The sequence below is a fragment of the Chrysemys picta genome, chromosome 3, assembly GCF_011386835.1.
Source record: "Chrysemys picta bellii isolate R12L10 chromosome 3, ASM1138683v2, whole genome shotgun sequence".
In the NCBI taxonomy this organism is placed as follows: Eukaryota; Metazoa; Chordata; order Testudines; family Emydidae; genus Chrysemys; species Chrysemys picta.
The window spans coordinates 197,184,467-197,212,123 of record NC_088793.1 but is presented as its reverse complement, the minus strand read 5'-3'; the positions used below and the strand labels follow the sequence as shown (position 1 = coordinate 197,212,123).

Here is a 27,657-nt window from a genome sequence, read left to right as displayed (position 1 = left end):
TAGATTTCTGACTCTAAATCATAGCATATAGGCAACTTTCATAAAAAGAGAAGTTAAAATAGTAATACAAATCCTGGCTATTACTTCTATAACTAATCACAAATCTTTAAAAAATATACTATTTACCTCAACTGCATTTTGACATGATCTAAACACTCCAGTCCCTGCAGCATACATCTGAGCCAAATAATAAACAGCAATGGGTTGTCCATTTTGAGAGGCCAAGTAAAAATATTTGAAGGCAAGTTTATAGTCTTTCTTTACTCCAGAGCCAGCTGCAAATCAAGTTGAGATTGGAGACTTTAGTTTTTGTAAAATTACAGACTACTGATTAATGCAAATTTTTAATTAAAAAATGCATAGTACTTACAGTGATACATGACTCCTAGCTGGAACTGTGCATCTGCCAAACCTTTCTCAGCTGCTATATGAAAGTATTTAAAAGCTTCAGTATAGTTCTGAAAGGTAATTACCCTCCATTACTGAAAGTTCCAGGTACCTGCCAGCGTGGTGAGAATTGTGTGCTCATGAAAAAGACAAGTTTTGTCTCACTTTTGAGTGGCACAATTTAATGACAGAATGTTACGCTGTATCCCAAACAAATGAAAAACAAAATCAAACTAACATTTTCTCCAATGAGCAGCTTGTATAGTATTTGAGATCAGGGTCCTGATTCTGATCTCACACCCGTTATACTCCATAGCGTTGAATGGACTAACACCTACCAATGTTTTTTATTTATTTAATTGGACTCTGGGCCTCATTCTGCTCAAAGTTACACTAGTATAAATCAGGAGGAACTCCATTCAAGACATACAATGGTGTGTTCATGATAGTATTCAGAGTACAAGAAAAATTACTCATATTTGCAGTGCTATAAACCTATTAGTTGCACCACTTGAATGAGCTATATTATAGTTATTTGAGCTATAATCCCCTACTAAAGGGTGTTTTAATCCATAGTTGATATTGATTAAACATTTTATTTTCTCGGATTTTTACTAGCTGTATTGTGAAAAACATATTTGAAGTGACTAAAATAATTCTTACCACAGGAACACCTTTTCCTTGATAATAAAGAAGGCCTACACCCCATAGTCCAACTGCATTACCCTAAAATAATGTATTAAGTTTGAATGTAATTTTTCATTAAGACATTGAAAAGCACTTGCAATAAAGAAAACATCTATCAGATAAGTTACTAACCAATTAGTTATTCTTGCTTTTCTTTTACTATGATATAGTGAACTTAGAACTATGTATTCTGATAATGATTATGAATCAATGCTAAATTAGTATGCTTATTCTGATGACTCTCATGACTACTTGTAGAGAGACAACATACCATATGTTTAAAAAGTGGCTTTAATTTTTGTTATCCACATGTAATTTCATTGCCATTAATAAAAGTGGCTTCACTGGATGGTAAAACTAGAGCAGGGTGTTCCCCTTCCCCCCTGAATTGGAACAAAATCAAATTTCAAAATATAAAAATCCTCTGAGAAACAGAATTATCTTTTTCTGCCCAGCTGTAGTCTGGATTCACATGAAAAAGAAGGGGCTGGAAGGTGGTCAGGCTGAAAGAGATGTAGGCAGACTGGTGTGGGTGCACATTTTTCCTCCACTGGCTCTAGAGAGTTCAGGCTGTATTACTTCCATGCCATGCGCCCCATATTAGAAATCCTATTGTAATGTGGGGCATCTGAAAACAGCTGTCTGCTGAAAAAGCATGGTAGTGATCTCCATTCATGCTGTTCTGTCAATAGATGTTGGGGGAGCACTAGCACACAGAGAGGCTCTGAGTGGATAGCCCCAAGAGACATTGGGAGGTCAAATCCATGTTCTGTTCTACGGTGGGGCACAACCCCCCCCCCCAACATAATGATTAGGGAGAAATCTCCACAAATAAAAGGGAGATTGTCCACTTCAGTTTCATTGCAGAAATTTCTTCAGTTTCACGCCACAGATGGTGCCAGCCCAATACTAAATATTTTGAAAGTCCATTTTTAATGCTCTATTTCAACAAGTATTTGCTTCTTAGTTACTCACTTCGGAAGATCGTCTTTTGTTCTTTGAATATTTAGCAGAAACAATTGTGTTTTGGCCAAAGTAAGCAAGCACCCAGTAATGGATTATTTAAGCCAGGCCTGCACAACTCATAAAGCGGCGGGGGCCATATTACTCCAAAGAAAACAGCCCCCCTCCCCTGCCGCCGGCTCACTGCCCACCCGCTTGCCTCCTCAGCCCCCGACCCCTCCAGCTCGCCTACTCACCCCCCGCCACTGCCCGCCCGCTTCCCTCCTCAGCCCCCTCCCTCACCCGCTGCTTGCCTACTCACCCCCCGCGGGTCGCACAGTGAGCCCACCTACTCACCCGCCGCGGACCGCACAGTGAGCCCACGTGGACTGCATGCGGCCCCCGGGCCGCATGTTGTGCAGGCCTGATTTAAGCTAACAGTCCTTCACCATCTTGGCTTTCTCATCTTGACTCTTTCCTTAGCTCTCTTTGGTGCTCTCTAGTGCAATATGAATTGTACACACACTCTTCTCTATTCACTGAGTATTAGATACAACAGCTATTTAATTTGCCTTGTTTGTATCTTGGTAATACTGTATGTGATATACCCATGTGCATTTAAGCACAATGGGGTGAGTTAAGGATGAAGTGACTCGTAATTTGTTGGCTTTGTCAGAACCTTCACTTTTTTCTGCATTGGCAGGAAGATGCATAAGATGAGCGCATAGGTCTTTTTCATCTCCAATTTCTATGACCCTGTGATTTTAAAATTTATTATGTAATTTAACATCAAAAAGCTCAATAAGATCCTATTTTTTATAAAGGTAGATCTGCAATTTTGTATTTTCAGAGTCTATGTAGCCAGATGGAGATTTTGGCTTCCTTTCTGACATTAATCAACAAGAAATCAAAAAAATACATGCCCTATTGATGGACTGGGGCCAAGCGAATGACTCAAAATTTCAAATATGAGCTTAGGGAATCCCATTCTCTTGACCAAATAAAGCAATCACATACATATTAACAAACATTACCTTAATCAACAAGGAAGCCACTTTTGGAAAGAAGCAGCACATAGGTTTCATAGGAAAGGGAAGAAGAAGTGCTTCAGCATAATCTGTATACACTGAGTCGTCACAAGGTAAAATGGGAAAAATAAATTACAATATCCATACAGACAAAAGACATGGTCATTAAAGCATGCTTTTCCTGTACTGCACTTGGATCAAATCCAAAACTTCCAGAGATAGGACCATCTCACAGGGTGGCTAGCCCCTTAATGGGACACAGGACCAGCCCCCTCCTGTAAAACAATTAGCTTGCCTCCCTAGGTGGGGAGAATGAGGGTGTCAGGTGATTCAGTCCGGCCTGGGGTAGATAAGGAAGAGGCCTGGAGAGAGAAGAGGGCTGATGGTTGGCGTTGGCAAATGCCTGCAGATACTGAGAAGGCTCCTGCAGGGAACCCTGAGTTAGCCGGTGAGGGAGACACTAGCATGGGAAGAATGGCTGCCTGCTGTTCTCTCCCAAATGGGGGAAGAATAAAACAAAGATAATGGTGGTCAGCTGAGGGAAGCTATGGAAGGTTACAGCCGATTGGTATTAAAAAAGCCCTGAGGAAAACCATGGGACTCCTCTGTGAGAAAGAGAAGATGGCACAGAACCAGAGAGAACAATTTCTCAGATAGGAGGAATTGGGCCCAGCTAAGGACTGGGTTGAAGCGACTTTATTTTCAGTTGATTTTGGTTTTAATGAAGTAGACCCCCTGAAGGGGAATTTTGTGCTATACCTTTACACTAGGGTTGCCAACTTTCTAATCGCACAAACATCCTTGCCCTACTACTGCCCCACCCCTTCCCTGAGGCAAAACTCCTGCCCCACCCCTTCTCGGAGGCCCCGCCCCTCACTCACTCCATCCCATCTCCCTCTGTCGCTCGCTGTCTTCCACCCTTACTCACTTTAACCGGGCTGGGGCAGAGGGTTGGAGTGCAGGAGGGGGTGAGGGCTCCAGCTGGGGATGCGGGCTCTGGGGTAGGGCCAGAAATGAGGGGTTCAGGATGTGGGAGGGGGCTCCAGGCTGGGGCAGGAGGTTGGGATGCGGGAGGGAGTGAGGGCTCTGGCTGGGGGTGCAGGCTCTGGGGTGGGGTCAGGGATGAGGGGTTTGGGGTGCAGGAGGGGGCTCTGGGATGGGGCTGAGGGGTTGGGGTGTGGGCTCTGGCTGGGGGTGGGGCTGGGGATGAGGGGTTTGGGGTGCAGGAGAGGGCTCTGGGCTGGGGCCAAGAGTTCAGCGTGCAGGAGGGGGCTCAGGCCTGGGGCAGGGGGTTGGGGTGTGGGAGGGGGTAAGGTGTGTGGGCTTGGGCCAGGAGGCGCTTACCTCGGGCGGCTCCCAGAAGTGACCGTCATGTCTGGCGCCTAAGATCAGGGGTAGTTAGGTGGCTCCACGCAATGCTCCTGCCTGCAGGCACTGCCCCCACATCCTCCATTGTCCACGGTTCCTGGCCAATGGGAGCTGCGGAGTCGGTGCTTGGGGCAGGGGCAATGCGCAAAGACCCCCTGGCTGCCTCTGTGTCTAGGAGCTGGACATGCTAGTTGCTTCCGGGAGCCACGTGGAGCTAGGGCAGGTAGGGAGACTGCCTTAGCCTTGCTGCACCGCCGACCGGACTTTTAGCAACCTATTAAACTCTCCTGAGCTTTCAATGGTCACCAGTAGATTGATACCAATTCCGGTAGACTCCCGGCCAATCTGGGAGGGTTGGCAACCCTACTTTAGACTGTCTAGAGTTTTATTAAGGAGTCCTGAGAGAAGAGGAAACAGAGGCAAGATGCCACAGAGCCACTCCAGGCCATGTGGGGGCACTTGTGAAGAGGCAGCCCTGCAACACACCATAAGGAGATCACATGCTACTTTGCTGCTGTGGTATTGTATGAATGGGATTTTGCCATTCCATGCTAAAGAAGGCAAATGTTTAGTCACTAAAGAATTCAGTAACCTGGCCAAACCTGACAAAGCCAACAACTCTGCTAACTACCCAAATAATTTCCAACTTTCCTTTTCTTAGCAAGATCATTTAAGAAGGTGGTACTATCTCAGTTATAGAAGTACTTGTCCTCTGCCAATATCCAGCATCTCTTTCAGAACAGGACATGGCATAAAAATTTCTCCTAGACTGCAGGATCCACTTGTTTCTATCAGACGGATCATAATGTTTTCATGGGCACTGCTACTTGTCATCCATTCTACACATCATGAGACCACTTAGTGAGTTCTTGTGATGCCTTGGACTTTAGTGAGAGTTGAGGATGATCAGGAGCTTCCAGAATCAGGCCTTTAGTTTGCACACAAACAATGACAGTTCTATCTCCTGTTTCTACTTCTCCAACTTTTCGGCTAGCTTTTCCATTACCCTCAACATCACCGACTGCATAACTTTATATTTCATAGGCTTCAGAAGTGTGCTATAGTTACCTACTTCTTAAAAATCTACACTGAACAACATTCCCATTAAATGGAAGAAATTGACTGCATGCTTTCCTCCTGTAATTTACACACTAATTGAGGTGTAAATCAAATACACTCTTAAAATATTGTATACAAACAGATACTTTTTCTTATATTACCTTTTCAGCTGCCATTGTGAAGTACTTAAAGGCAGAAGCATTACTCTGTGTCACTGCAACACTTCCTTCTAAAAACATCTGATCAATATAAAGAAAAGGAGATATTTGCTCCTGAGATGTGTTATGAATCCCTGCCTATCCAGTTTCTCATAAAAAATATAAACAGTAGGACAAAGTCCGCTCCTACTTCCACTTGTACATCCCCAATAAAGCCAATGATATTGTACAGACGTAACTGAGAACAGAACTTTGCCAGTTCTCTCCCATTCATGAGTTTTTCTGACTGGTTTAATGTACTAAATTTTTACTGATTTATACTGAGTATACACTAATAGAATCATGATAATTACTTGTTTGTAACTTGTTTTCTTAAAAAAGCCTTTAGGTTATTTGTAATAACTTCTGAGGCCAAGATTTTCAAAAGTGACTGGTGACTACTCTTACACCCCTGCGTGGCTACTTTAGGCTTAGCCATTATCTAGTCCTTGACTGTTGCAATTTACCAAATTAATCTCATGAAAAGTAATATGTACCTTTCCCAGGAATGCCATACCATGTGTATTCCCTGCTTTTGCTGCCTTTAGGAAATAGTAGAAAGCTTTCTGAATAAAAAGCAAATAACAAAGTTACATTTTTTCACCTGAAAAAGGGTTTGTTTTTTTATAAATTTCAACCAAGACAAATGTTTTGCATAGCTTTACACCTCTTCTTGATTTAGACAGACCAGAAAGTGTCACAACGCAAAACTGAAAATAGCTTTTACACATTTAGGCTCTGAACCTACAAACGCTTACACACAAGTATGATTTTATGCCCATGTGGAGTCCCACTCAATGGGACTAGTCATGCATGTTAGCCTTTGCAGAATCAGGGCTTTAGTCTGGTATGATAGGTGGGTGGTGGCTGAATCAAAGGTAAGAACAGAGCATCTAGATCTGTTACCTAAGGAGACTCTGACCTTAGACAGGAACAGATTGACAGTGTTGAGGCCATATGAACTAATTTTTACAAATTCTTGTTACCATGTATGTGACCATAAGAAAAAAACTTTAGTGTTCCCCATAATGTGAATTAGCTTTTAGAAATATAATTTTTCTTTAAAATACATCCCCTCCCACAATTGTCTCAGTTTTGTGTCTGAAAACACTCAGATAAGCACAAATTGTCATCAGTATCACACGTTTTTTATATGTACATGAATTACAGTATATGTCTTCTTACAGGGCCAGTCTTAGATGCAAGGAACTGCTTAGATATTTGGATTTTTGAGGCCCCTGAAAGCTGCACTGACCCAGTAAGTCAAAAGTTGTCAGATCTACTCCAACAGCAAGAATAGAAAGGGAAGAGACTAACTGCCTTACTTGCTCTGCTCCCCACAGGACTAGAGAGGGAAGAAACTTACCTCTAATTCCATCCTCTCTCATATATGTTTGCTGCAAATGTTTAAAAATTATCTTGCACTGAAACTTTTTTGGCTGCTTTGGGATACTGAGATAATTATGGGGCCCGGATATTCTGTCTGAGCCCACCCACCTTCATAACCATGCTAGCTGAAACTCGGTAGAATAAAGTCTTTTTTAATGTATAATGGGGTTCTTAATTGTACAGAATCAATTAAGATAAATGACTTTCGTTTACTGCAGAATATTCATTATGCAAATAAACTGGCTGTAGTGAAAACTAGTGTTGCAAGATTTAATCCTCAGCTCTTATTTAAATATACCTACAGAATGATCTTTCTCTAGTCCCTTCCTTCCTGCAAGATGTAATTGTCCAAGAAATACCTGGAAATAAGTATTCAAACATTTTATTTCAGCAATATTCTCTGTCTTTCTGAAATCCCAGAAAAAATACCGTTAATTCCCACTGGGCAGAAAATAAAAGTTTTGAAAGTACTTTATTACTGACTTCTGAGCAAGTAGTATATCTGGAAAGCTTTCATACAATGAAATAAATATTGTAATGGTTTTGGCATAACCTAATAAAATTATTACTTCAATTCATTTTATCGTAGCACCCAGAAATTCTAATCGAGGTTGGGACCCCACTGTACTAGGCACTGCACAAACACATGGTTCATGCCTAAAGAGCTGACTTCTAAAACCCTAATCCTGCAATCAGATCCATATGAGCAGACTTTTGTGTCTGCATGGAGTCCAATGGAAATGAATGGTTATGTGCCATGTAGGGATTCAGCCATACCAAGGAGTCTCCTGTACCCATTTCCCCTGTGTGCCCAAATCCTGTTCCTGTTGACTACAACATGACAAAACATTTGTAGTTCATGAATACTGTCCTGTCCCCAGAAGTCAACATTTTTTCCAGAAAAAAGTATCTTAGCTTTATACATTACCTGTATCTGTGTGTCTCCTCTTTCAGCCAAAAACTTATAGTATTGGTGTACATCCCAATCTAAGAAGTCATTGTTTGAACTCAGATTTTCTGATTTTTCCATCAGTCTCACTTTTTCTACTGGTATTTCTTCATTTTTTTCTAATTTATCAGCAACTGTTAATAAAAATGACAAGACAAGAGTTGACATAGAACAGTGGTATTATATTTAGCAATTTAGAGATTATTAATGTGGATGGTACATTACACAGAGTTTCATGAAATTATGCAAAACACTGGTTAGCCAAATAAAGTCAAAAGATGTACCAAGCATGTTCTAGCATTGTTTAATACAGTGCTGAATTCAGGAAAAATGATGGTATCTGCCCCTGCCATCTAGATCTTTTGTAGCAGGGGCAATGGAGGAAACATGAAAAGCAGGCCATTGGATTAGCAAATTGAAAAGACACTTAAAAGGGCTGATGACAAATTCTCATAACAACTACAACACTTAATGTAAGACTGGATTTCAACTAACAAGTTGAGAACTAAAAATGGACAACTGTAGAAAGTGAGAGCAGACTAAGAAACTTGTTTTATGTGAAGCAGAACAAAAGCGAGGAACTTGGAAGAAGGGACAGTGCCTAGATTTGCATTAGAAACTCCGCAGTTTCATTGGTTTATCTGCTCATTATGTCATGTAGATGGAAGGCCAATATGGGATGACCTGAGAAATGACAACCATGTTTATCAAAATCACAGTATTCCTGCCAGAAATGTACTGGTTATTGCTGCATTTATGCAACTTCCATAAAGATGATGTGTATGTATTTGAGGAACTAGAAGTAAGATATGGGAATTACTTTCATAACTTGAATATTAAGGTCAATAATTCTTGGTATGAGCATAGCAATAAATGACATTTTATTGGTGTTGCATTAAGAGTTAAATTGATAAATGGGAAAGATAGCATGGAAATTAATAATACAAGATACTTCAATTTGGTATATATTACTTTCAGATATGAAAAGTTGGTTTTCCATTTTTCTTATAAAATATTATATGAAGGTTACTTTATAATTCAGAGAGAAAGAATATCTTTATCCAGGCAAATTAAAGTTAAAGTTGAGAATGTGACTTTTAAAAAATGAACAGTGTTATAATTTAACAAACATCAGTGAAACGTTGGGAGTGCAGTGAACATTTTAACATCACTGTTAACTTTGCCCCCTATCTCTGCCCTCCCTCCACCAGTACACTGAAGAGCCTCATCAGCTCCCACAAGAAATTTAGTCATCTCTTTTAAATAAATAACAATATGTGGCTTTCAAGTGTATGATAAAACCTACCACCCATGCTTCCAGTTGATGTGGGGCATGTTCAGTTATAAAGAGGAAAGTGTTTGGGCAAGCTCATAACTCAAATGGCTGAACAGGTTTTGCCTCTAACTTCAGTGAAGAAATATAGGTGTCATGAGCTATGGCTATGTTGGCTTGGTTTAAAACTTCTATGGAGCCTTAAATGTGGTTCTCTTTGGGTTTATAAGCTTGAATGTGGTTTGGGAGAACCATGTTTGAGGCTACCATAGTTGTGGAGCTTCTAAAGTTCCAGTGTCAGATTAGTTTCCATGATTAGGGAAAGGGTACCCAGTAGAAATTTGTCTGAGGTATAAGTTTGCAGTGACACAAGGTAGATGCAGCCTCCCTCATGCCATCAGAGATTGTGCTCAGCCCCTTAAACTGGTGGCACTGGCTGGAAAGTGGCATAGCCAATGATGTCCAGGGTGTGTCTAGATTCACTTCCTCTTATGAAGATGGGGATGCCAAAATCAGGCTTCTAATGGAAATTGTCTTAGAACTTTAACTATGATGTCCCTAGCATGTTTCCAAAATCTTATTGTAACTACTATCTGAAAATATCCAGTATTAATGGAACTCATGAGACTGCAATACTACATAGCTTAAACTCTACCATTAGATATATGTGCATAGCTCCTGTAGAAGATCTTAATGAAAGCTGCATCTGAGAGCAGAATCGGGTGCAATATATATATATATATTGTGACAGACCCAGACCAGTGGGGTACAGGAGTCTGGTAGAGGGCAAATATACTGGTCACTGGATGAGTAGTTTTCTGTTCCCTGAGTGACCAGAGAAGGGGCTGCACTAGAGTAATCAGGAACCTACTAGAACCAGTTAAGGCAGACAGGCTAATTAGGATACCTGGAGCCAATTAAGAAGCTGCTAGAATCAATTAAGGCAGGCTAATCAGGGCACCTGGGTTTTAAAAGGAGCTCACTTCAGTTTGTAGTGTGAGAGTGTGAAGAGCTGGGAGCAAGTGTAAGGAGCTGAGAGTGAGAGGGTGTGCTGCTGGAGGACTGAGGAGCACAAGTGTTATCAGACACCAGGAGGAAGGTCCTGTGGTGAGAATAAGGAAGGTGTTTGGAGGAGGCCATGGGGAAGTAGCCCAGGGAATTGTAGCTATCATGCAGCTGTTACAGGAGGCATTATAGACAGCTGCAGTGCACAGGGCCTTGGGCTGGAACCTGGAGTAGAGGGTGAGCCTGGGTTCCCCCCAAACCTCCCAACTGACCTGGACTGTGGTTTCTTCCAGAGGGGAAGGTCTCTGGGCTGTTCCCCAACCCACATGGTGAATCTCTGAGGCAAGAAAATCCGCCAATAAGCGCAGGACCCACCAAGATAGAGGAGGAACTCAGTCACGATATATAACCAGTTATAAATGAGAAATTGTTTTTTCTTCACTTCACATATTATTTTTCATTTGTACTAAAATGAGGTATGACAATAGTAATAACATGTGGATTGCTTACTGAAATATGCCACTTTCCTGTAATTAGTTAGTGCTGCTTCACAATTTCTTGGAACATTGATTCCGACCCAGTAACGGTATCCCTAATACAATAAATAACAGATATTTTTCTTATTCTTTAACCTTTGGATTATTATATAGAGAACAAGAAATAGAGCTGCCAAATATATAATTTACAAACCAAAATCATCTGGGCTATCAAATTTCCTCCAAGACTTCCAAATGTATAATAAACAAGTGCCTAAAACATAGAAAAAAAAATTATACAAGGAATGAAAAAAACAAAACTAGTAGTATTTTTGGTAAGTCCTTTCTTTAGTTTTTAAAAGCGTATCACTTTTTATTTTTCTTACCTTGGCTTGATTATACTCCATTCCTATGCCATATGAAAACATAAATCCTAAAGCCTGCAGATCCAAAATAAAATCATATGTCAGTACATTTATTTATGTGTGGTCATTCATTTTGTTTATACAAGTTGAAACAGATGCTGCCTGTTTTATTTTATTGTATGTAATTTCTTTTCTGATTTGTGAGGGGCTTTTAAGAGTTAAAACTCTTCTAACTGGGGTTATGAAGTCTTCATTTAGTAACTTGCTATGGTGCTTTGCTTTTTTGTCTAGTTGAACTACCAGAGAAAGTTTCCTCCAATAAGGTGGTATCATTTTGTTTGTTAAGAGCCATGACCTAAACTGAAGCACCGAAACCTTGTTTCACGGTTTATGCTGGAGTAAGCAGCACCAGCTCAAATCAATTCTGACTAGCAGTGGTTTAAATTTTTTTGACACAAAATTGGTTTTGACAAAAACAAATTCTATGGGAAAAATTTCATTTCTGAAATTTTCAATATTTGGATTTTGTAAAATCCAAAAATTTCCATAAAAAACTAGGGACAAAAATGGGGGGGGGCTTAGTTTTTTGCAGTGGGAGAAAGAAATCATGTCATGACTAGCTCTACTTTGCACACCAATTCACAATGATTACACTAGACGGTTTGTTCCTGGTAGCTACACGTCTGCCCCCCCCCCCCCCAAAAGGTAGTTTTCCTCAGTCGCCTTATATGCCCTCTACACAGCGCCTCTGTCTTGTTAGAAGTGCCACAGCTGGGCAAAGCTGTAGTGTACTGCCCCTTACTGATTAACAACTCATTTCTGTGCAGTGGTTGATGTTTGAAGAAAAATCCAAACTCTTTCTCTCCTTGGATCACAGAGAAGAAACCTTATTTTTACTTGGTAAAGTAAACATAGAAATACATGGGAAAACAAAATAAATCTAAGGATTGAGACAAACTGGTTTCCCTTGATTTTTTTAGCTCTATCACTACGCAATGGATTGGTAACCCTCTCCCAGCCATCTTAAATTCAGAACTAGGAAGTTATGGGAGGGCCTAAACTAAAACCCATGGAAAAAGGGTTTAATGTGGCTCCACCTAATGAACAGTCCCTGGTTTCCTTTCTGTAAGTGGGGGAGGAAACATAGCAGTATTTCTGTCCTCCTTTCAGGAAGAGTGAAGAAACAATGCTTCTGAGCCTTTTAAAAGAATACAAGGGAAAGCTGTATTTCAATACTGTATCATTCATGCACCATTTGTACTACATCTCCCACCCATGAGAGAAGGCTCACAGAACATGAAAGAGGATACAAAATTAAAAGGAACATTCCAGGGTGTTAAATGGGGAAAGAAATGTAATTCCTATCCTCCCTGACCTTTTGAGCTCTGCTCTGAAGAATCCCCAAAACACAAAGGAAATACTCCTCTACCCCGATATAATGTGATCCAATATAACACGAATTCAGATATAACGCGGTAAAGTGGGGGGTGGGGCTGCGCACTCGGATGGATCAAAGCAAGTTCGATATAACGCGGTTTCACCTATAACGTGGTAAGATTTTTTTGGCTCCCGAGGACAGCGTTATATCGGGGTAGAAGTGTATATGGTGAGGCACACTGCTGCCTGAGAGCCTTTTCTCCAAGATCCTGGATAAATGAGACCCTCTCTCCTCTGACACACACATGACCAGATTCTGATGTCACTTATGTCGGTGTAAATCTGTGGTAACTCATTTAAAATCAACAGAACTAGTCTGAGTTTACATGGGTATAACTGTAATCAGAATGTGTCTCACAGTGCTTCTTAAAATACTACACCAACCTGCCACTCTCTTTGGAATTCTAACTTTCTGTAATTTTACTAAGGAAACTTTAGTTATTTGATAATATTTGATGGTCATGGCATTTTAGTCCTTTTTAATATTGGCTACTGTATCATGATAGGAAATGCCTCTTATTCCTTTGAAACTTTTATAGATTAGTTAAAAAACAGGTTTCTGTGAGAGACTGGAGTGGTCTATCTGGGCAGAGGATTCAGAAAACACAGCGTTATAGGGTAATTTCCCCAAGTGGTCGAGTGGCTACAATAACTTTTCATTTCAGTAGCTTCACCAAGGAGATGAATCTCTCCCGAGGCTTCAAAATATCCAGGCCCTGAGTCTATAGAGCAATGGTTCTCAACCAGGGGTCCAAGGCCCCCTGGGAGGCCGTGAGCAGGTTTCAGGGGGGCCACCAAGCAGGGCCCAGGGCAGAAAGCTGAAGTCCTGCCACATGGGTTTGAAGCCCAGGCCCTGTGCCCCACCACCCAAGGCTGAAGCCAAAGCCTGAGCAATGTAGCTTTGCGAGGGCTCCTGTGGCATGAGGCCCCAGGCAATTGCCTTGCTTGCTACCCACAACGCTGACCCTGGCTTTTATAAGAAAACGTGCTATTGTAACACAGACGGGCCATAGAGTTTTTATAGCATGTTGGGGGGGGCCTCAGAAAGAAAAAGGTTGAGAATCCCTGCTACAGAAGGCTAAACAGGAAAGCCATTATGTTAAATAACTTTTAAACAGGGTGGAACAATGGGTTTGGCTGTGACAAATGTTGTTTTTAAACCCATGCAATAAAAGGAGAAAAAGTCCCCGAGGGAAAATCTATGCCCATTTACCTGGAACATGGATAGCACAAATGATTACCATACATATGGATTTGGGGTATTGGTAATCTGTCATGTCTGTAACTTGGTTTCCTGGAGTTATGTGAACTCTGTCCCTCTGCATAAGGGGCCAAACTACAGTAGGACTGGGAAGTCAGGATGATGCAAGTCTATGTCTGTTTATGAAGGGAAAGTCTTAAGGCCCTAATATGGCTAAGAAACCATGTTACCTAAGGACCGAAGTCAATGGGAGTCTTTTGACTGACAGTAATGGTCATTGGATTGGGACCTTATGTGACAAAAACTTGAAGTCTTTTACCTTCACACAGTTCTCCATGTTCAGAAGTCCTTTAGATGAAAAATGTCTAGGGATAATAAGAGCCTTTGGGATGTTGATGCATCACGGACCCAAAAAATGATCCTTCAGTGATTACACATTCCCCAGGATGGAAGAAGTGGGAATATCTTTTTGATAAATAGCAGTATTAGCTTAAGTCAGATTTATTAAATCTATCCATCCATGCAAGGCTCCTATCACCTTGATAGCTAAGCTCCAAAATTCAATGCCCAACAAAGCTGAAATTGAATGAGCTAAGTAAATCTTCATATTTCATTCTGCTGAGAAAGATGCTTCTCTGAAAATAAGATTGTGCACTAGGAATATTTTGGATATTTTTGAACAAATGGCCCAGACATAGCTGGATACTGAAATGTGTAATGTCTCGCCCAGTAAAAAAGTTCAGATAGTGAAAGACCAAATGTTTTCATTTAATATGATCTCACAAGAGAGCCACACTATTGGCCAAGTGACAGACTGACACCTCTGTTCTTCCACTCTGAATAACTTCAGTTCCCATGAAGAGGTGCATTTAAATACTCCCTGAAAGTGGCTGCTACTAATTCTAGGCGAGTCCAAATGATGCCATTGACTTAACTGGGTTTTGGATCAGTCCTTTAAACAGTCATAGATCCAGCAATGAGTAGCCAATGAAGCAGATGCTTCATGGGTAAGGCTGTAAGAAAATCATGGGCTGTGATTTTGTTGTGGAAACTGCAACATTTAACATACACCACAACTTTTAATAGTTGCTGCAAACTTGAGTGGCATTGTGATCCTGTGCACCAGGTCACAATCTCACTCATTCACAGTGTCACAACAGATGGAGAGGAGGCTGGGCCAAATTTGAGTGAGGGGTGTTGTAACCTGGCACACTCAAATTTGTCCCCGCACCAAAACTGCAAAGTTTACATTAAAATAAAAATTGGAACATTATGAATAAACAGTTTCAGACATAGAGACAAAAAAACAATCCCCTTATAAAGCTCTAAATGCAAGAGATGATGCAAACAGTGTAGAGTCAGAATGTATATTCACTCTATGGGAGAAAAGGAACTGGCAGATAAGCTGTGTGTATACACACCTTGAGGCACATGCATGGACTTCATTTTTACAAGGGATCTTGAGTTTTACGATTTACCCTAGTTAATCAACTCCCAAGGTCATGAGCATACAAGACAACCTGGGACTGCATAGTGTAGCTCTGCAGCAGACATGTACCTTTGGAGAAATGCTAGTTCTATTTTAAAATGACTTAACCCTATCTGCAGTAATTCATGTTTATCATTAAATATTTCAATTCTAACACCCTCTTATTTTTAAAACGTGATTGTGATTATTATACTTAATGCAATGTCACGATTTCCACTTTAACCCCCAATTGTATTTCAGTCCCTTGGCTGTAAAATTTTTGTGATGGGGACTAAAACATTGCATACATGCTTTCAGCCCAAGATCAATTTAATTTCTGTACATTTTGAGAATAAAATTATCTTGTGCATTTGAACTAGGAAAATATGTAATTGGGTTGTTTAAATTATTTTTGCTTCCTGACATTCTAACTCAAAAAAAATAATTTTTTAAAAGTGTTACATGTTTACACTAGTGATTAATGACAAGTCATATGGCTAATTTGGGAAATTTCAAATTGTTACTGTGACCAAGTCATCTCAGGCTGGGACAATGAGAGGCAGTATGATTAGTGCCCAGAGAAAGGGAGTACCTTGCTTCACTCTATAAGCAGAGGCAAGTAAATTATTTTTTGTCAAAGTTCAAAGTTCTTGGACAAAGTATAATCAAGGTCCAGATTCCAGAGAAAATAATAAAAAATACAAGAATGATACTAATAATAAGTAAATAAAATTTTGGGGGGGTCTGTTCAAAAGCATCTGGCGGTCCGGATTTGGCATGCGGCCCACCTATTGACTACCTCTGCTCTACAGTGAATGCTCATTTCCAGAATGGCTTTGACAGTCTCCAGGATGTTTCAGATTCAGCTTTCATCAGCCAGAACGGTACTTCTAAGACACGATGACTTTGGGAGAGAGGGGATATCGAAAAAAGTAAAAACTGGAGGGCGGCTGAGAACTATATCCAGTGAGATTGGTGGGTGAGTGAATGGGTAGGTGGGTGGATGGGTGAGTAGGTGTGAGAGAAAGAGAGAGTTGAGGGGGAGAGAGAGTAAAATAATTTTATAATAAAATCAATTACTGTAAATGATACATTTTTTTCACCATATAGTTAAAATATTTTAGCAGGCTTACTGCAAACATTCAAAGGTTACCTACTAAATTTAAACAAAACACTCTTCTCAGATCCACATGGTGGATCATGACTGATATTCTGCTCTCCCTGCGTGCACAGATCTCCTCTCTTTTAAAATCTGATTTTCAAAGATGCCGTTAGAATAATCTCCATATAAACAGGCACTAAACCTATCAAGGAAGTCTACAAACTAATTCACGATTATAAAATATGTCTTTGACAGAAACCGAGGACCCAAGAAATTCACAATTCAGCATGATACTCTCCCATATCCTCCAAGTATGTTTGGTGTTGAATTATGCTGTTTAATGTATGGTCAGTGGCTAATAAATTTTACCATCAGCCATGATTTAATTAGGGATGAGAATTCTGGCATAGCATCGATAACTGAGATATGGCTGGTTGAAGCTTCACCATGAATAACTGGCTGAGGTGATTTCCACTAGGTATTTAGTTCAGTATGAACTCTGAGAAGGGACCGTGAAGGGGTGGCTGTGATTTTTTTATATCCAATGCGAGACATAGCAGGTTACCTGCTCTAAGGCCTTGATTCAGTAAAGTACTTAAGTATTTGTTTATAGTTATACATTTGTGTAAGTGTTGTGTGAGTTCAATTGTGGATTAAAACAGGATCTAATAGAGTGTGTCCATCTAATGTATGAGTCACAGGATGACATAGGAAAGGGCTTAACGATAGTTTACAAATGTCCCTTCACCTAGTGCTTCCACAGTGCAGCGGTGCTGGTGAATGTGCTTGGTGACTTCAGGGTCCATGCTGATGATGATTCTTTTGGACTGTTTTATAGCCATTAATGTCATCTGATTACTATAAGGTTGTCCCAGGTGTTTTCCATTAGGTACTCTGGCCTTGGAATCTCTTAATCTATAAAATTAGTTCTATGACTTAATTCTCTCCTTAAATAAATAAATGGAAGAGCTGTGGGACCTTAGCCATTTACAGTGCTAGACTATGGCACTGGTCCAAGACAGTAAAACATCATACTTTAAATTGTAGCTATATTTTTCTCTGATACCATTTATGGATTGATCAATTATTTTAATAGGATTTACAGGATTCCACTGGATTTAAGCACTAATCCTATTGTGAGCCAGTGCCTGCAGAACAGCACTTACTTAGATTGAATATTGTGGTGAAATGATAAATGATTGAATGTGTTTCAGAAGATTCGGTTCTCTTTTGTAGAGCCTGTCACCATGGAAATTAGGCACTAAAGAAGGAAATTCAACAAACAAAAGTCAATAAAATGTTAACATGAATGGATCTTGAATTTCATCCTGATGATCTCTAGACTCTGGCTTTCCCAAGAAGAACTAAATTCAAAGGTGGAGGCCTTCAACTAGCACTATTACTGCTGGCCCTTTGAGGGGGGGATTATGTTTCTCACTCTAGCCCCTATAATCACTAGTTCCTCTGTAAATTCCAGGATAGAGGAAGCTCTGGTGGGAACTGAGCAAGATGGGAAAGGGTGGGGGAACAGCACATGCTGCTACAGCCATTTTGGCTTGCACCACAAGCTATTACAGCAGTAGGGAGTCTGCTGTAATTTTGAGTTGCTCCCAAGGCTTCCTGGGTTATGCAAGGAGGGGCATTTTGGCCCCCATAGGAGCCCTGAAATCAGAGGGTGCAAACACGGCTTAAAGTCATGCTCATCTTGGGTTTTGCCTTCAATATTGCACCTGCAGGGAGGAACAGCACAGGAGCTGACAGCAAGCACTTTCAGATGACCATAACTGCTGTGATGCTGTGTACGGTGAGAGGAAGCTGAGATGTCTTGTGGGGTGCCACAGATGGTGAAAGGCATAACAGATCATTGCTACTATCTTGGAATTCAGGAGTATTATTGGATTTAATAGGACCTTGAGGCTGCCTATTATTCTGATGAAAGTTGGGAATACCCCATCAATATACAATGCGAACACTCTTATACTTATTGATTCCTCTTGCCAGCCAGTGTCATTCTTGGCTTGCATAGCAGCCAGTTTCCTTTTCTGACACAAAGATGAATGGAAATAAAGAGTAAGAATGTGGCATCAGTGCAGAGGGAACAACAACAAATATGAAGGTACAATTTCCATTCTAACTCTTGTTTTCAACTGCTGATAGTGTATCTTTCTGAAACTTTCAACTTCTAGGATGAAATTTGTCATAGTTTTTTGTATGGAATATAAACATAGTTACAAGATGGAACCCTGAAGGACATTACAGGTAGGGTCCTTCACAGAGGATGAGCAGCTCCACAATAATACTCTATAGGATTTCGCTGAATTGAAGGAGTGAATCCACAAAAGAGCTACTCTGCCCACTTTTGCAAGAGCCTACAGGTGTAGCAACAATATTTGATTGACAATGGTCAAAAGTTGCTCATCGATTATTAAAATTGTTTTCACAAGGACAACCTTTGATATCAATAGTTTCACTTGCATGCCATGACTGGTATGGAGCAAGAATAATGATAGATTAAGTGTATTGGGAGTTGATTTATTATGATCTTCTATATACTCTTCCCTAAAATGGGAGGTTCAAGACATGATTGGAAAAACAATTAATTTCCAACAGTTACTACTTGGGTCAGGGACTAACCACCTCTGGAATAAGCATGACTGGGCAGCTTGTCCTCTTGCTCTACCACCATTCATTTTACCTGAGAATTAAGTGAAGAGTTACTCACAGCAAACAAAACATTTGACTTTATTACCATGCTGAAGCAGTTGTAATTAATCAGACTACTTACACTTCATAGTGGTTAACACTTTCATTCAACAATTGCCATAGCACAGAAATTGAAAAAACCTGATCTCTCTGAGCAAGTTTTTTTATCATTGGAGCTCCAGCTTTGTCACTTTCTTGTGTCAGCTGATCTCTGAGGATAGTCCAGGATGAATGAGGAGTGAGGTGTCAAAATGTGACTATGTCAATGGCCACAGACAGCCGATTGTTATGATGGTTCCTTTAAACTAAGGGCTTTATTGCTCAGGATTTGAGCAAGACATTTCTTTTGGATAATTTTGCAATTTTAAAACTCCTTTGTGGAAAGATGTATGCAGAAATAGGTCCACCACCTCAGCAGAAGTGAGAAAATGGCTTAATCCCGCTATGTCAGATGTGTATTTCTAACTGTGGGGCAGGCAAACCAGCTAACTGGTATATGACCCATAAAAATTTAACAAGTGGCATTGCAATTGTAAACAAGGCAATCCATTTATGTATAGGTATCAAAGAAATGTTAATTAACCCCCAACTCATTCACTTTGTATTGATAAGAATCAAAGAATAGTTGCTAAGTGTATTTGTCTGTGTTTACCTAAATCCAGTTAGAACTTTATAAATGTAACCAAATTAGCTTTTAGATCGGGGTGGGCAAAATACAACCCACGGGTCCGTCTAACATTTCTGTCCGTCCCGCCAGGCTCTTTGGCTGCCCCCTCACAATCTCCAGGCCGCTAAAAGTCCCACAGCGCAGTGGGGCACTCAGCCAGGCTGCCTGCCTGCCATGGCCGCACACCGCTCACGGAAGCGGCTGGCTGCTGCTGGCACATCTCTGCGCGCCCCTGGTGGGAGGAGGCGGCTCCGCATGCTGCCCTCACCCCCAGCATTGTCCCCACAGCTCCCATTGGCCAGAAACTGGCCAATGGAAGCTGTGAGGGCAGTGCTTGCGGGCACAGACAGCGCATGGAAACCCGTTGCTCCCCTCCCACCAAGGGGCGCATAGAGACGTGCCAGCAATAGCCAGTCGCAGCTGCTTCTGGGAGTGGTGTGGGGCCACGGCAGGTAGCCTGACTGAGCCCTGCTGCACTGCTGGCTGGAAGCCACCTGTGGTAAGTGCCTCCCAGCCAGAGCCTGCACCTCGCACCCCCTCCCACACCCCAACTCCCTGCCCCAGGTCAGAACCCTGTCCTGCACCAAACTCCCTCCCAGAGCCCACACCCCTCACCCTCTCCTGCACCCCAACACTCTGCACCAGCCCGGAGCTCCTTCCTGCACCCAAACTCCCTTCCAGACCCCGCACCCCCTCCGTTAATATAGTAGAAATGTACAGTGTGTGATGACTTATCAAAATTCGTGGAGTGGCCCCCCTGCAAAAATTATTGCCCACCCCTGTTTTAGATGCTAAATCCTTTTCATGACTTAATTGCCTTACATTATCCAGGTGACTGTGTTCAGTTAACCTTAAGATCAAAGATGTGAGACACTGCAGGAAATTAATAATATTACTTCAGCTTATCTGTCCCTGTTATAATGAAAGATCGGCTAATTGCTTTATGCAAATGAGTATTACTAAATTACCTGTGTGTGCATAAGAAATTGAATGTTAACTTTAAAGTGATGGGTCAGTGTGTCCTCAACAAAGAAGAACCTTCAGAGTCACATGCTGTGCTCAAAATACTTAACAGCCCACTTCAGCTATAAAAGAGAAACCTCCGGCCTGCTCTGGCATCTCTAGTCTGCTGAACTTTGAACAGGGAAAAGTTTAAGTTGTGGGAAAGAGATCTTCCAATAATTATTTGGAATACCCTGGAAAATGCAGGGAAAGACTCTAACAGACTTTACATCTAAGCTACATTTGGATTCTAACCTTTTCGGATGATGCCAGAGAGACTTTTTGAAGCCAGCAGACGCATCTATCACTGCTACAAACCTGATATAAGGACCTTGTAAGCATTTGTAATGTATATAATCTTTTAGCTATTCAATAACTCTCTTCTTTTCTTAATAAATCTTTAGTTAGTTTACTAAGAATTGGCTGACGTGATATTTGGGTAAGATCTGAGGCATATATTGATCTGAGGGTAAGTGTCTGACCCTTTGGAATTGGTAGAATCTCACATATGATGAATAGGGTTTTCAATAATCTCTCACTATATTAAACCAACGTGTCTAGATGAGAACCAAGGGCTGGAATACCTAAAGGGGACTGTGTTTGGCTTCTTGTTAATCATTGTGGTACTGCAGAAGCTCTTTTGTTACTGGCTTGGTGAATCTAATTATAGAATAAACCACCAGTTTTGAGGATTGTCTGTCCTATTTCTTTCAGTCTGCCCTGAGTGTGGCATTCTCAGTGTGGACCATCCCCAGCTCCCGGTCACACTAACTCACAGGGGTGCTAGACCAATTTTTATAGTGGGAGTGCCGAGAGCCATTTAGCCAAACTGTAAACCCTGTATATAATGGAAACCACTTCAAGCCAGGTGTGTGGCAACACCCTTAGTTCCAGAACCTATGCTAACACACTGTTTCTAGCCCTACTCCAAATATGAGTATGTCCTCTGTTCAGTTTGCGTAAGAAGCCACCTTGATTAGTCCCATTGTTGCCATGAGATTTGAAGCAAACACAAGTTATCCTTGACAAAGCTATTAAAGTGGCCAAGACAGAAATCTGGCAACAATGATACCCAAGCATAACAAGATCACAGTAAACGTATGTAAATATCACAGTGAGTGATGGGGTAGTCTGAGAATTTTTATTTTCGACTTCATTTTATTCCAGATATCTCTCCGTAGTTGGACACACCCACACAAATGTATCTTTGAGATCTGGGCACCTTTTACACCTGAAATTTGATACAAAGTGTGCCACACTGCCTTTGCTTATTTTGTCTTACATATCTCCTTTAACAAAACAGTCAATTCAAGGCCATGTGAATCATCCAGCAAGGTTGGATAATTATTGTTATATTATGAATAAAATCATGGGCTTTCTCTTGCAGAATTGGGTCCATTCGAGTGGTCCTGGTTATTTACTGCTATTATGTGAACATGGATTGGGTGTGCTATGGAGGTGGTAGAGTAAGTCCTAAGGTGATGTGAATCTTGCATGATTCTGCAGAGAACCTGAGCGAGGTCCATTAGGTTTGAAAGGAGTCCCATTAGTCCTTGCAGCTAGAAGACGTGGTCGTAAAGGGGTTTTACTCCCCTCCAAAATTCCTTCAAGTGACAACTGGTGTGTCACAGTGAAGATTGAGTAGCTCAAAGTTCCCCATCATGCAATGTTAAAATATTTTGTATTTTTAATTAAAACTACTGTTGTCCAGCAGAAAGTTAAAATTCTGGACAATATCACTAGCTACAATTGCAACAACTAAACATAGTTTTCAGCATCTGTGTACAAATATCCAAAGTTAAAAATAATCAAGTTACTGTCAGGTGGTGCTAGACTCAAAAATTAGATTTTAAAGTTACAGAAATAGTAATGGAAAGCAGTATGTTGTTTCTAGTTAAACATTTCCTGGAGTTTTTAGACCCCCAAAATTGCACTTTATTCCTAGTGCGTGAGAAAGTTAAGCTGACTACAAACATACCAGTAAGTGACACTGATTAGTCTATTTCAATTGTGCAACATGAACAAAGTTCTAAAAACAATCAATCAACTTGTACAGTAAAAAGTAAAGTAGATTTTTAAAATTCAGTTGTAACTATCTGGTGCTACTATTTAAAAATGGATTTAACTGGAGAATGATTAAAAACAATTTTAATTAATACTTACCTGTTGTGTGGTCCCACATTATACCAACATATATGTAAACAAAGTACACCACACCTTACTGCTTTTCAAATATTAATAAGCTTTCCAGTTGAGTAATGTCCTATTCAAAGCTTTATACACTTAAAAAAAACCCCCAAACTACTTACAGTTTGGCCTTTATGAGATCCTTTTTCAGCCAAAGTCTCATATAATGTCACAGCTGCAGTTATATTTTGAGGACCATGATAACCAAACAGCAAAGCAGCAGCCAATTTCTCCATAGCTTTCAAATGTCCCATATCTGCTGCTTTGGTAAGGAGTTGGTAAGCTCTGATTCAAGAATATGAAATTCAGGTTTAATCATCTGATATTAATTTCTCCCCTCAAGTACAGTACCTGTATCTCTAAGAGGAGATTTAGCAACTAAAGTGTACTAATTCAAGAACTAATTTCTATTATGCACCTCCTGAAAGCTAACTAAAACATGCTTCTCTGGCAGCAGAGAAGTTTTAATTTCTTTCTTTGCAGCCACCCTTCCTTGAACAGTAACTTCAAATTCATGTGATTAGTAGAGCTGGGTCAAATTTTTCAGATTAATAGTTTGCCAAAAAATGTAGTGCTAGCCAACCTGAAACTATTATGGTGAGGGTAACACTTTCCTTATAACTCACTTGTGATGTAGGAAACTCAGTGGCTAGAGTACTTTCCAGCAATACGAGAGACCAAAGTTCAACTCACTTCTCCATATCAGACGTAGAGGGAAATTTAACCCGGGTCTCCCCCATCCCACGTGAATGTCCTAACTGAAAAAAAATTTTTTTGGATGGATTTGTTCAGCTGGATACAGACTTTTTTTTTCAATTCACTAGAATTTTCCCACAACTTTTGGACATGTTTTAATTAATTAAACTGATTTTTTTTTGCTGATTTGTATGTCTTTGCACTATGCTTTATCAATGTATAATGCAAAATTCCAATTAAATGCAAACCAATCTAGGTAACTAAGCTAGAATAGAAATATTCAATAATGCTGAACTTGACAAAGTCACTGTCGGTCCCAATCCTGCCAAAAGTGATGCCCAGGAATATTTTTCCTCTCGCAGGGTCTATCGATGTCAATGAGGGTCTGTACCAGGAACTGTACAATAAGATCAAACTCTTTATGGGATGGAGACCTAGACTGTAAACTCCTCAGTGCATGTTCCTGTTTGTCTTTCTAGCACAATGTTATCTTTATTACTGATTTAGCCCCACAAGTGCTAGAGTTCAGACTTACTCCTCTTTCTCTTTTTTGCTTTTGGAATGTTTCAGGATTTTGTTGCTCATTTTATAAAGCTGATGTCCTCGCTCCTCATTCTTCTTTCTCCTAGCCAGATCTTCTGCTATAGGTGAACACAAATGTAAATTAAAATGATCAAAAATTTAAAAATAAACCACTTTTTTTGAACTAGAGCAAATACTTTTCTGATACAGCTGTTGTGATTCCCAACTACATATGACAGGTTTATGTTTGAAAATTTTCTCCTTTAGATCAGTTTAGATTAGAGATTCAATATCCACTTGTACATGAGTGCAGGTAGTTGCAATCACTGATACTAAAGAAAAGAAATACAGGTAGTCAAATGTCCCTGTCATTATCAGCATCCAGAATGCTGATAAAATCTTGGAAGATCTTCTGTATTGTTAGTTTAGATTATGCCAGGTTCTCTGCAGTGATACTTGGAGACAGATCTGTAGAAGCACTCAGAGTGCCTTAGTTTCTGATTAGAGTTGAACCTTAAGGCAGTATTGCTTACTGAGAGCTGGGTATTGGTTTTGGCCTGAAATTTATGAAAAAAGAGATTGCCTGCATTCTGTTTGTTACTCTTAGAATATACTCAGACTCCATATCATTGATTTCTTATGCAAGGGAAAACAGACTTGAAAAGCCCTGGACATCTGCTACTGTTCATCAGAGGGGTGACACTGGTGTTGGAAGAAGGGCCAATAGTTTGCATAACTTAATAAGTGCTTTGCTGAATTGGAACCTAAATATGGGCTTAATTCCATCACTATTTACTAAAGCACTGAAGCTTGAGTTCCACTATCTTCAATGGAACCTAAGCATGTGTTTAAAGTTAAGCACATAGACCTGGTCTACACTGGGGGAGAGGGGAATCAATCTAAGTTATGCAACTTCAGCTATGTGAATAACGTAGCTGAAGTTGACGTACTTAGATCTACTCACTGCGGTGTCTTCACTGCAGTAGGTCGATTGCTGACACTCCCTCTTCAACTCCGCCTATGTTTCTCGCTCCGGTGGAGTACCAGAGTCAACGGGAGAGCGCTCGGTGAGCGATTTATTGCGTCTTCACTAGATGTGATAAATCGACCCCCGCTGGATCGATCACTCCAGAGGTAAGTTTAGACATGCCCATAAAGTGCATAAAGGGCCATCATGCCTATGGGATAGCATTCTTCATAAGCTGTGTCAGATAATGGTCCCTGACTGGTAAATATGGATTCAGGGACATGAGCTTATGAACCATGTAATCAAGCTCTAGCTAAAGTTTAACAAGTCTCAGAAAATTTCAGAATCTGTTTTAATGTAAGACATAAGCTACACTATCTCCAGTGGACAAGGTTATATACTAGGGGTCGGCAACCTTTCAGAAGTGGTGAGCCGAGCCTTCATATATTAACTCTAATTTAAGGTTTCGCATGCCAGTAATACATTTAAACATTTTTAGAAGGTCTCTTTCTATAAGTCTATAATATAGAACTAAACTATTGTTGTATGTAAAGTAAATAAGGTTTTTAAAATGTTTAAGAAGCTTCATTTAAAATTAAATTAAAATGCAGAGCACCCAAGGACCAGTGACCAGGACCTGGGCAGTGTGAGTGCCGCTGAAAATCAGCTCGCGTGCCGCCTTCGGCACCCGTGCCATAGGTTGCCTACCCCTGATATACTGTTAAAATTTGGGCAAATTCAGAACTTTATATTAGGGCTGTTTCTTACAGTCTGGTTATCATTCACTTTGGGCTATATTCTAGGTGTGCATGGTAGCCCTGCCTATAGTTAAGACTGACATGTTGCTTTATAAACCCTGTTTTCAGTTGCTTATAACTTTGCAAAGCTTTAACCATTTCAGCTGAAATATTCCATGCCAGGTATCTGCCTTGTGCTGAATTGTTTTGGAAATTTTCATCCAAAAAGGGTTAGCCATTTCTGAAAACGAGGCTAGGGAAAAAATACATTGTCTCGCTATGTTTTAAAAAAATCACCTCCACCTCTTCTTTGAGAAGTTCTAGTGCTGCTGTGCTTTGGAGCAGCAACTTGACATTTGTCAGGGGCATGGTCTTTGTCAGGGATGTGCCTCTTGCCATCTCCTGGGAAATCTGTCCAAATTTGGAAAAGTTTTATAAGCATTTGAAAAATTGCAGTTTGCACATGCTCAGAGACTTGCAAGAGCTGTGGAGCATAATTCCCTGAAGAATCCATCTGCACTGAGCATTCTCAAGACCAGGGCTGTAGAGATCTGAACAGGAGTTTTCCTGTAATTGCAACAGTGTTGCTGGGGCTATGCAGGGTCCAGGACCAGTCACAGAAACGGAAGGTTGGAAGCCTGTCTGTTCTGTGCTTTCAGTGCTCCCCTGCTGGACCAGGCAGTGCGGGGGAGGAAACCAGCTAAACCAAACACAAGGACGACAAACCCAGAACTGAAGAGGAGTGAAGAGAAGAGATTGGGACAAGGGGTCTGGGAGAAGGGGGAATGTCTGGAGGCTGGCTGGGTGCAGGGAGAAAGGGAAACTGGGACTGAGAGCTGGGTGAAGACACTGGGACTGGCTGGGCAAAGAGACTGAGATCCATGGGCTGTGGAGTTGACTGGGACTGGGAGCCAGCACGGGAACTGGCAATGGGAGGGACTGGGAACCAGTGGGTTCGGGGAGAGATTGAAGTGAGGTAATGAATGGAGGGGGGGGAGGTTGGGACTGACTGAGCAAGGAGACTAGGAAGGGTTGGGGTAAGGAGGTGGAGGGAAGATGGATCTGGTGAGGAACAAAGGTGCTGGAGGAGAACTGGGACTGGCTGTGAAAAGAGTCTGGGAGAAGGAGCTAAGGTGAGTGGGGAGGGAGACACTGAGACTGAACATGGAGTCTGGGAAAAGGGATTGGCATTGGGAATCAGTGGGGATGGAGAACATGGGTGTGAGGGTGACTAGAGGCCAGGCAGTGGAGACAGATCAAGCAAGGAGCCAACACAGGGGAACTGGGACTTGCTGGGTAAGGAGACTGGGCACAAGGAGCTGGGGGAAACTGGCAATGGCTGGGTAAGGAGACAGGACTGGGAGGGGGGAAGACTGGTGCGGGGAGTCTGGAAGGGGCAACTAGGATTGGCTGGGCAAGGAGACAGGGACTGGGATAAAAAGCCGGAGGAATGATGACTAGGACCAGCTAGGCAAAGAGAATAGGACTGGGACAAGGAGCCACTGGTGGGTAAAACACATGATTGGGACAAGGTTGGAGGAAAAGGAGCAGGAAACAGGCAGAAGTGTCTAGAGCAAACAAATGGAACTCAAGATTCTTGAGTCTCACCATTCCTCTGCTATTAGCAAATATCTGTGAAATCCACTGGCAAAGTGTTTCATCCCTGTTAGTGCTGGTCCACAAAAAAATTACAAGATAGTGCTCCTATCATGTAATCTGTCAGCTCAAGTGGCAGAGGTCTGTGCCATGGATCTATAGGTCACAACCCTGCTGATGACCAATTTGTTATCAATATGATAGAATTTCTGGGGTTTTTTTCAGTTTGTTTTTTAAAAGCCCAGGA

The 27,657-nt window shown here is 41.1% G+C and overlaps 1 protein-coding gene across 1 annotated transcript in view; it reads right to left on the bottom strand.

Annotated features, from left to right (window-relative positions):
- Window positions 1-27,657, bottom strand: part of SEL1L2 (SEL1L2 adaptor subunit of SYVN1 ubiquitin ligase) — a 68,696-nt gene that overhangs the window by 13,863 nt on the left and 27,176 nt on the right. The window contains exons 4-15 of the mRNA XM_065590810.1: window positions 24,124-24,229; window positions 23,015-23,177; window positions 11,147-11,200; window positions 10,975-11,034; window positions 10,795-10,876; window positions 7,986-8,140; window positions 7,360-7,416; window positions 6,166-6,234; window positions 5,633-5,710; window positions 1,051-1,113; window positions 371-458; window positions 127-275 (exon numbers count right to left, since the gene is read on the bottom strand). Coding sequence (XP_065446882.1) covers window positions 127-275; window positions 371-458; window positions 1,051-1,113; window positions 5,633-5,710; window positions 6,166-6,234; window positions 7,360-7,416; window positions 7,986-8,140; window positions 10,795-10,876; window positions 10,975-11,034; window positions 11,147-11,200; window positions 23,015-23,177; window positions 24,124-24,229 — 1,124 coding nt within the window. The remainder of the gene's footprint in view (window positions 1-126; window positions 276-370; window positions 459-1,050; window positions 1,114-5,632; window positions 5,711-6,165; window positions 6,235-7,359; window positions 7,417-7,985; window positions 8,141-10,794; window positions 10,877-10,974; window positions 11,035-11,146; window positions 11,201-23,014; window positions 23,178-24,123; window positions 24,230-27,657) is intronic.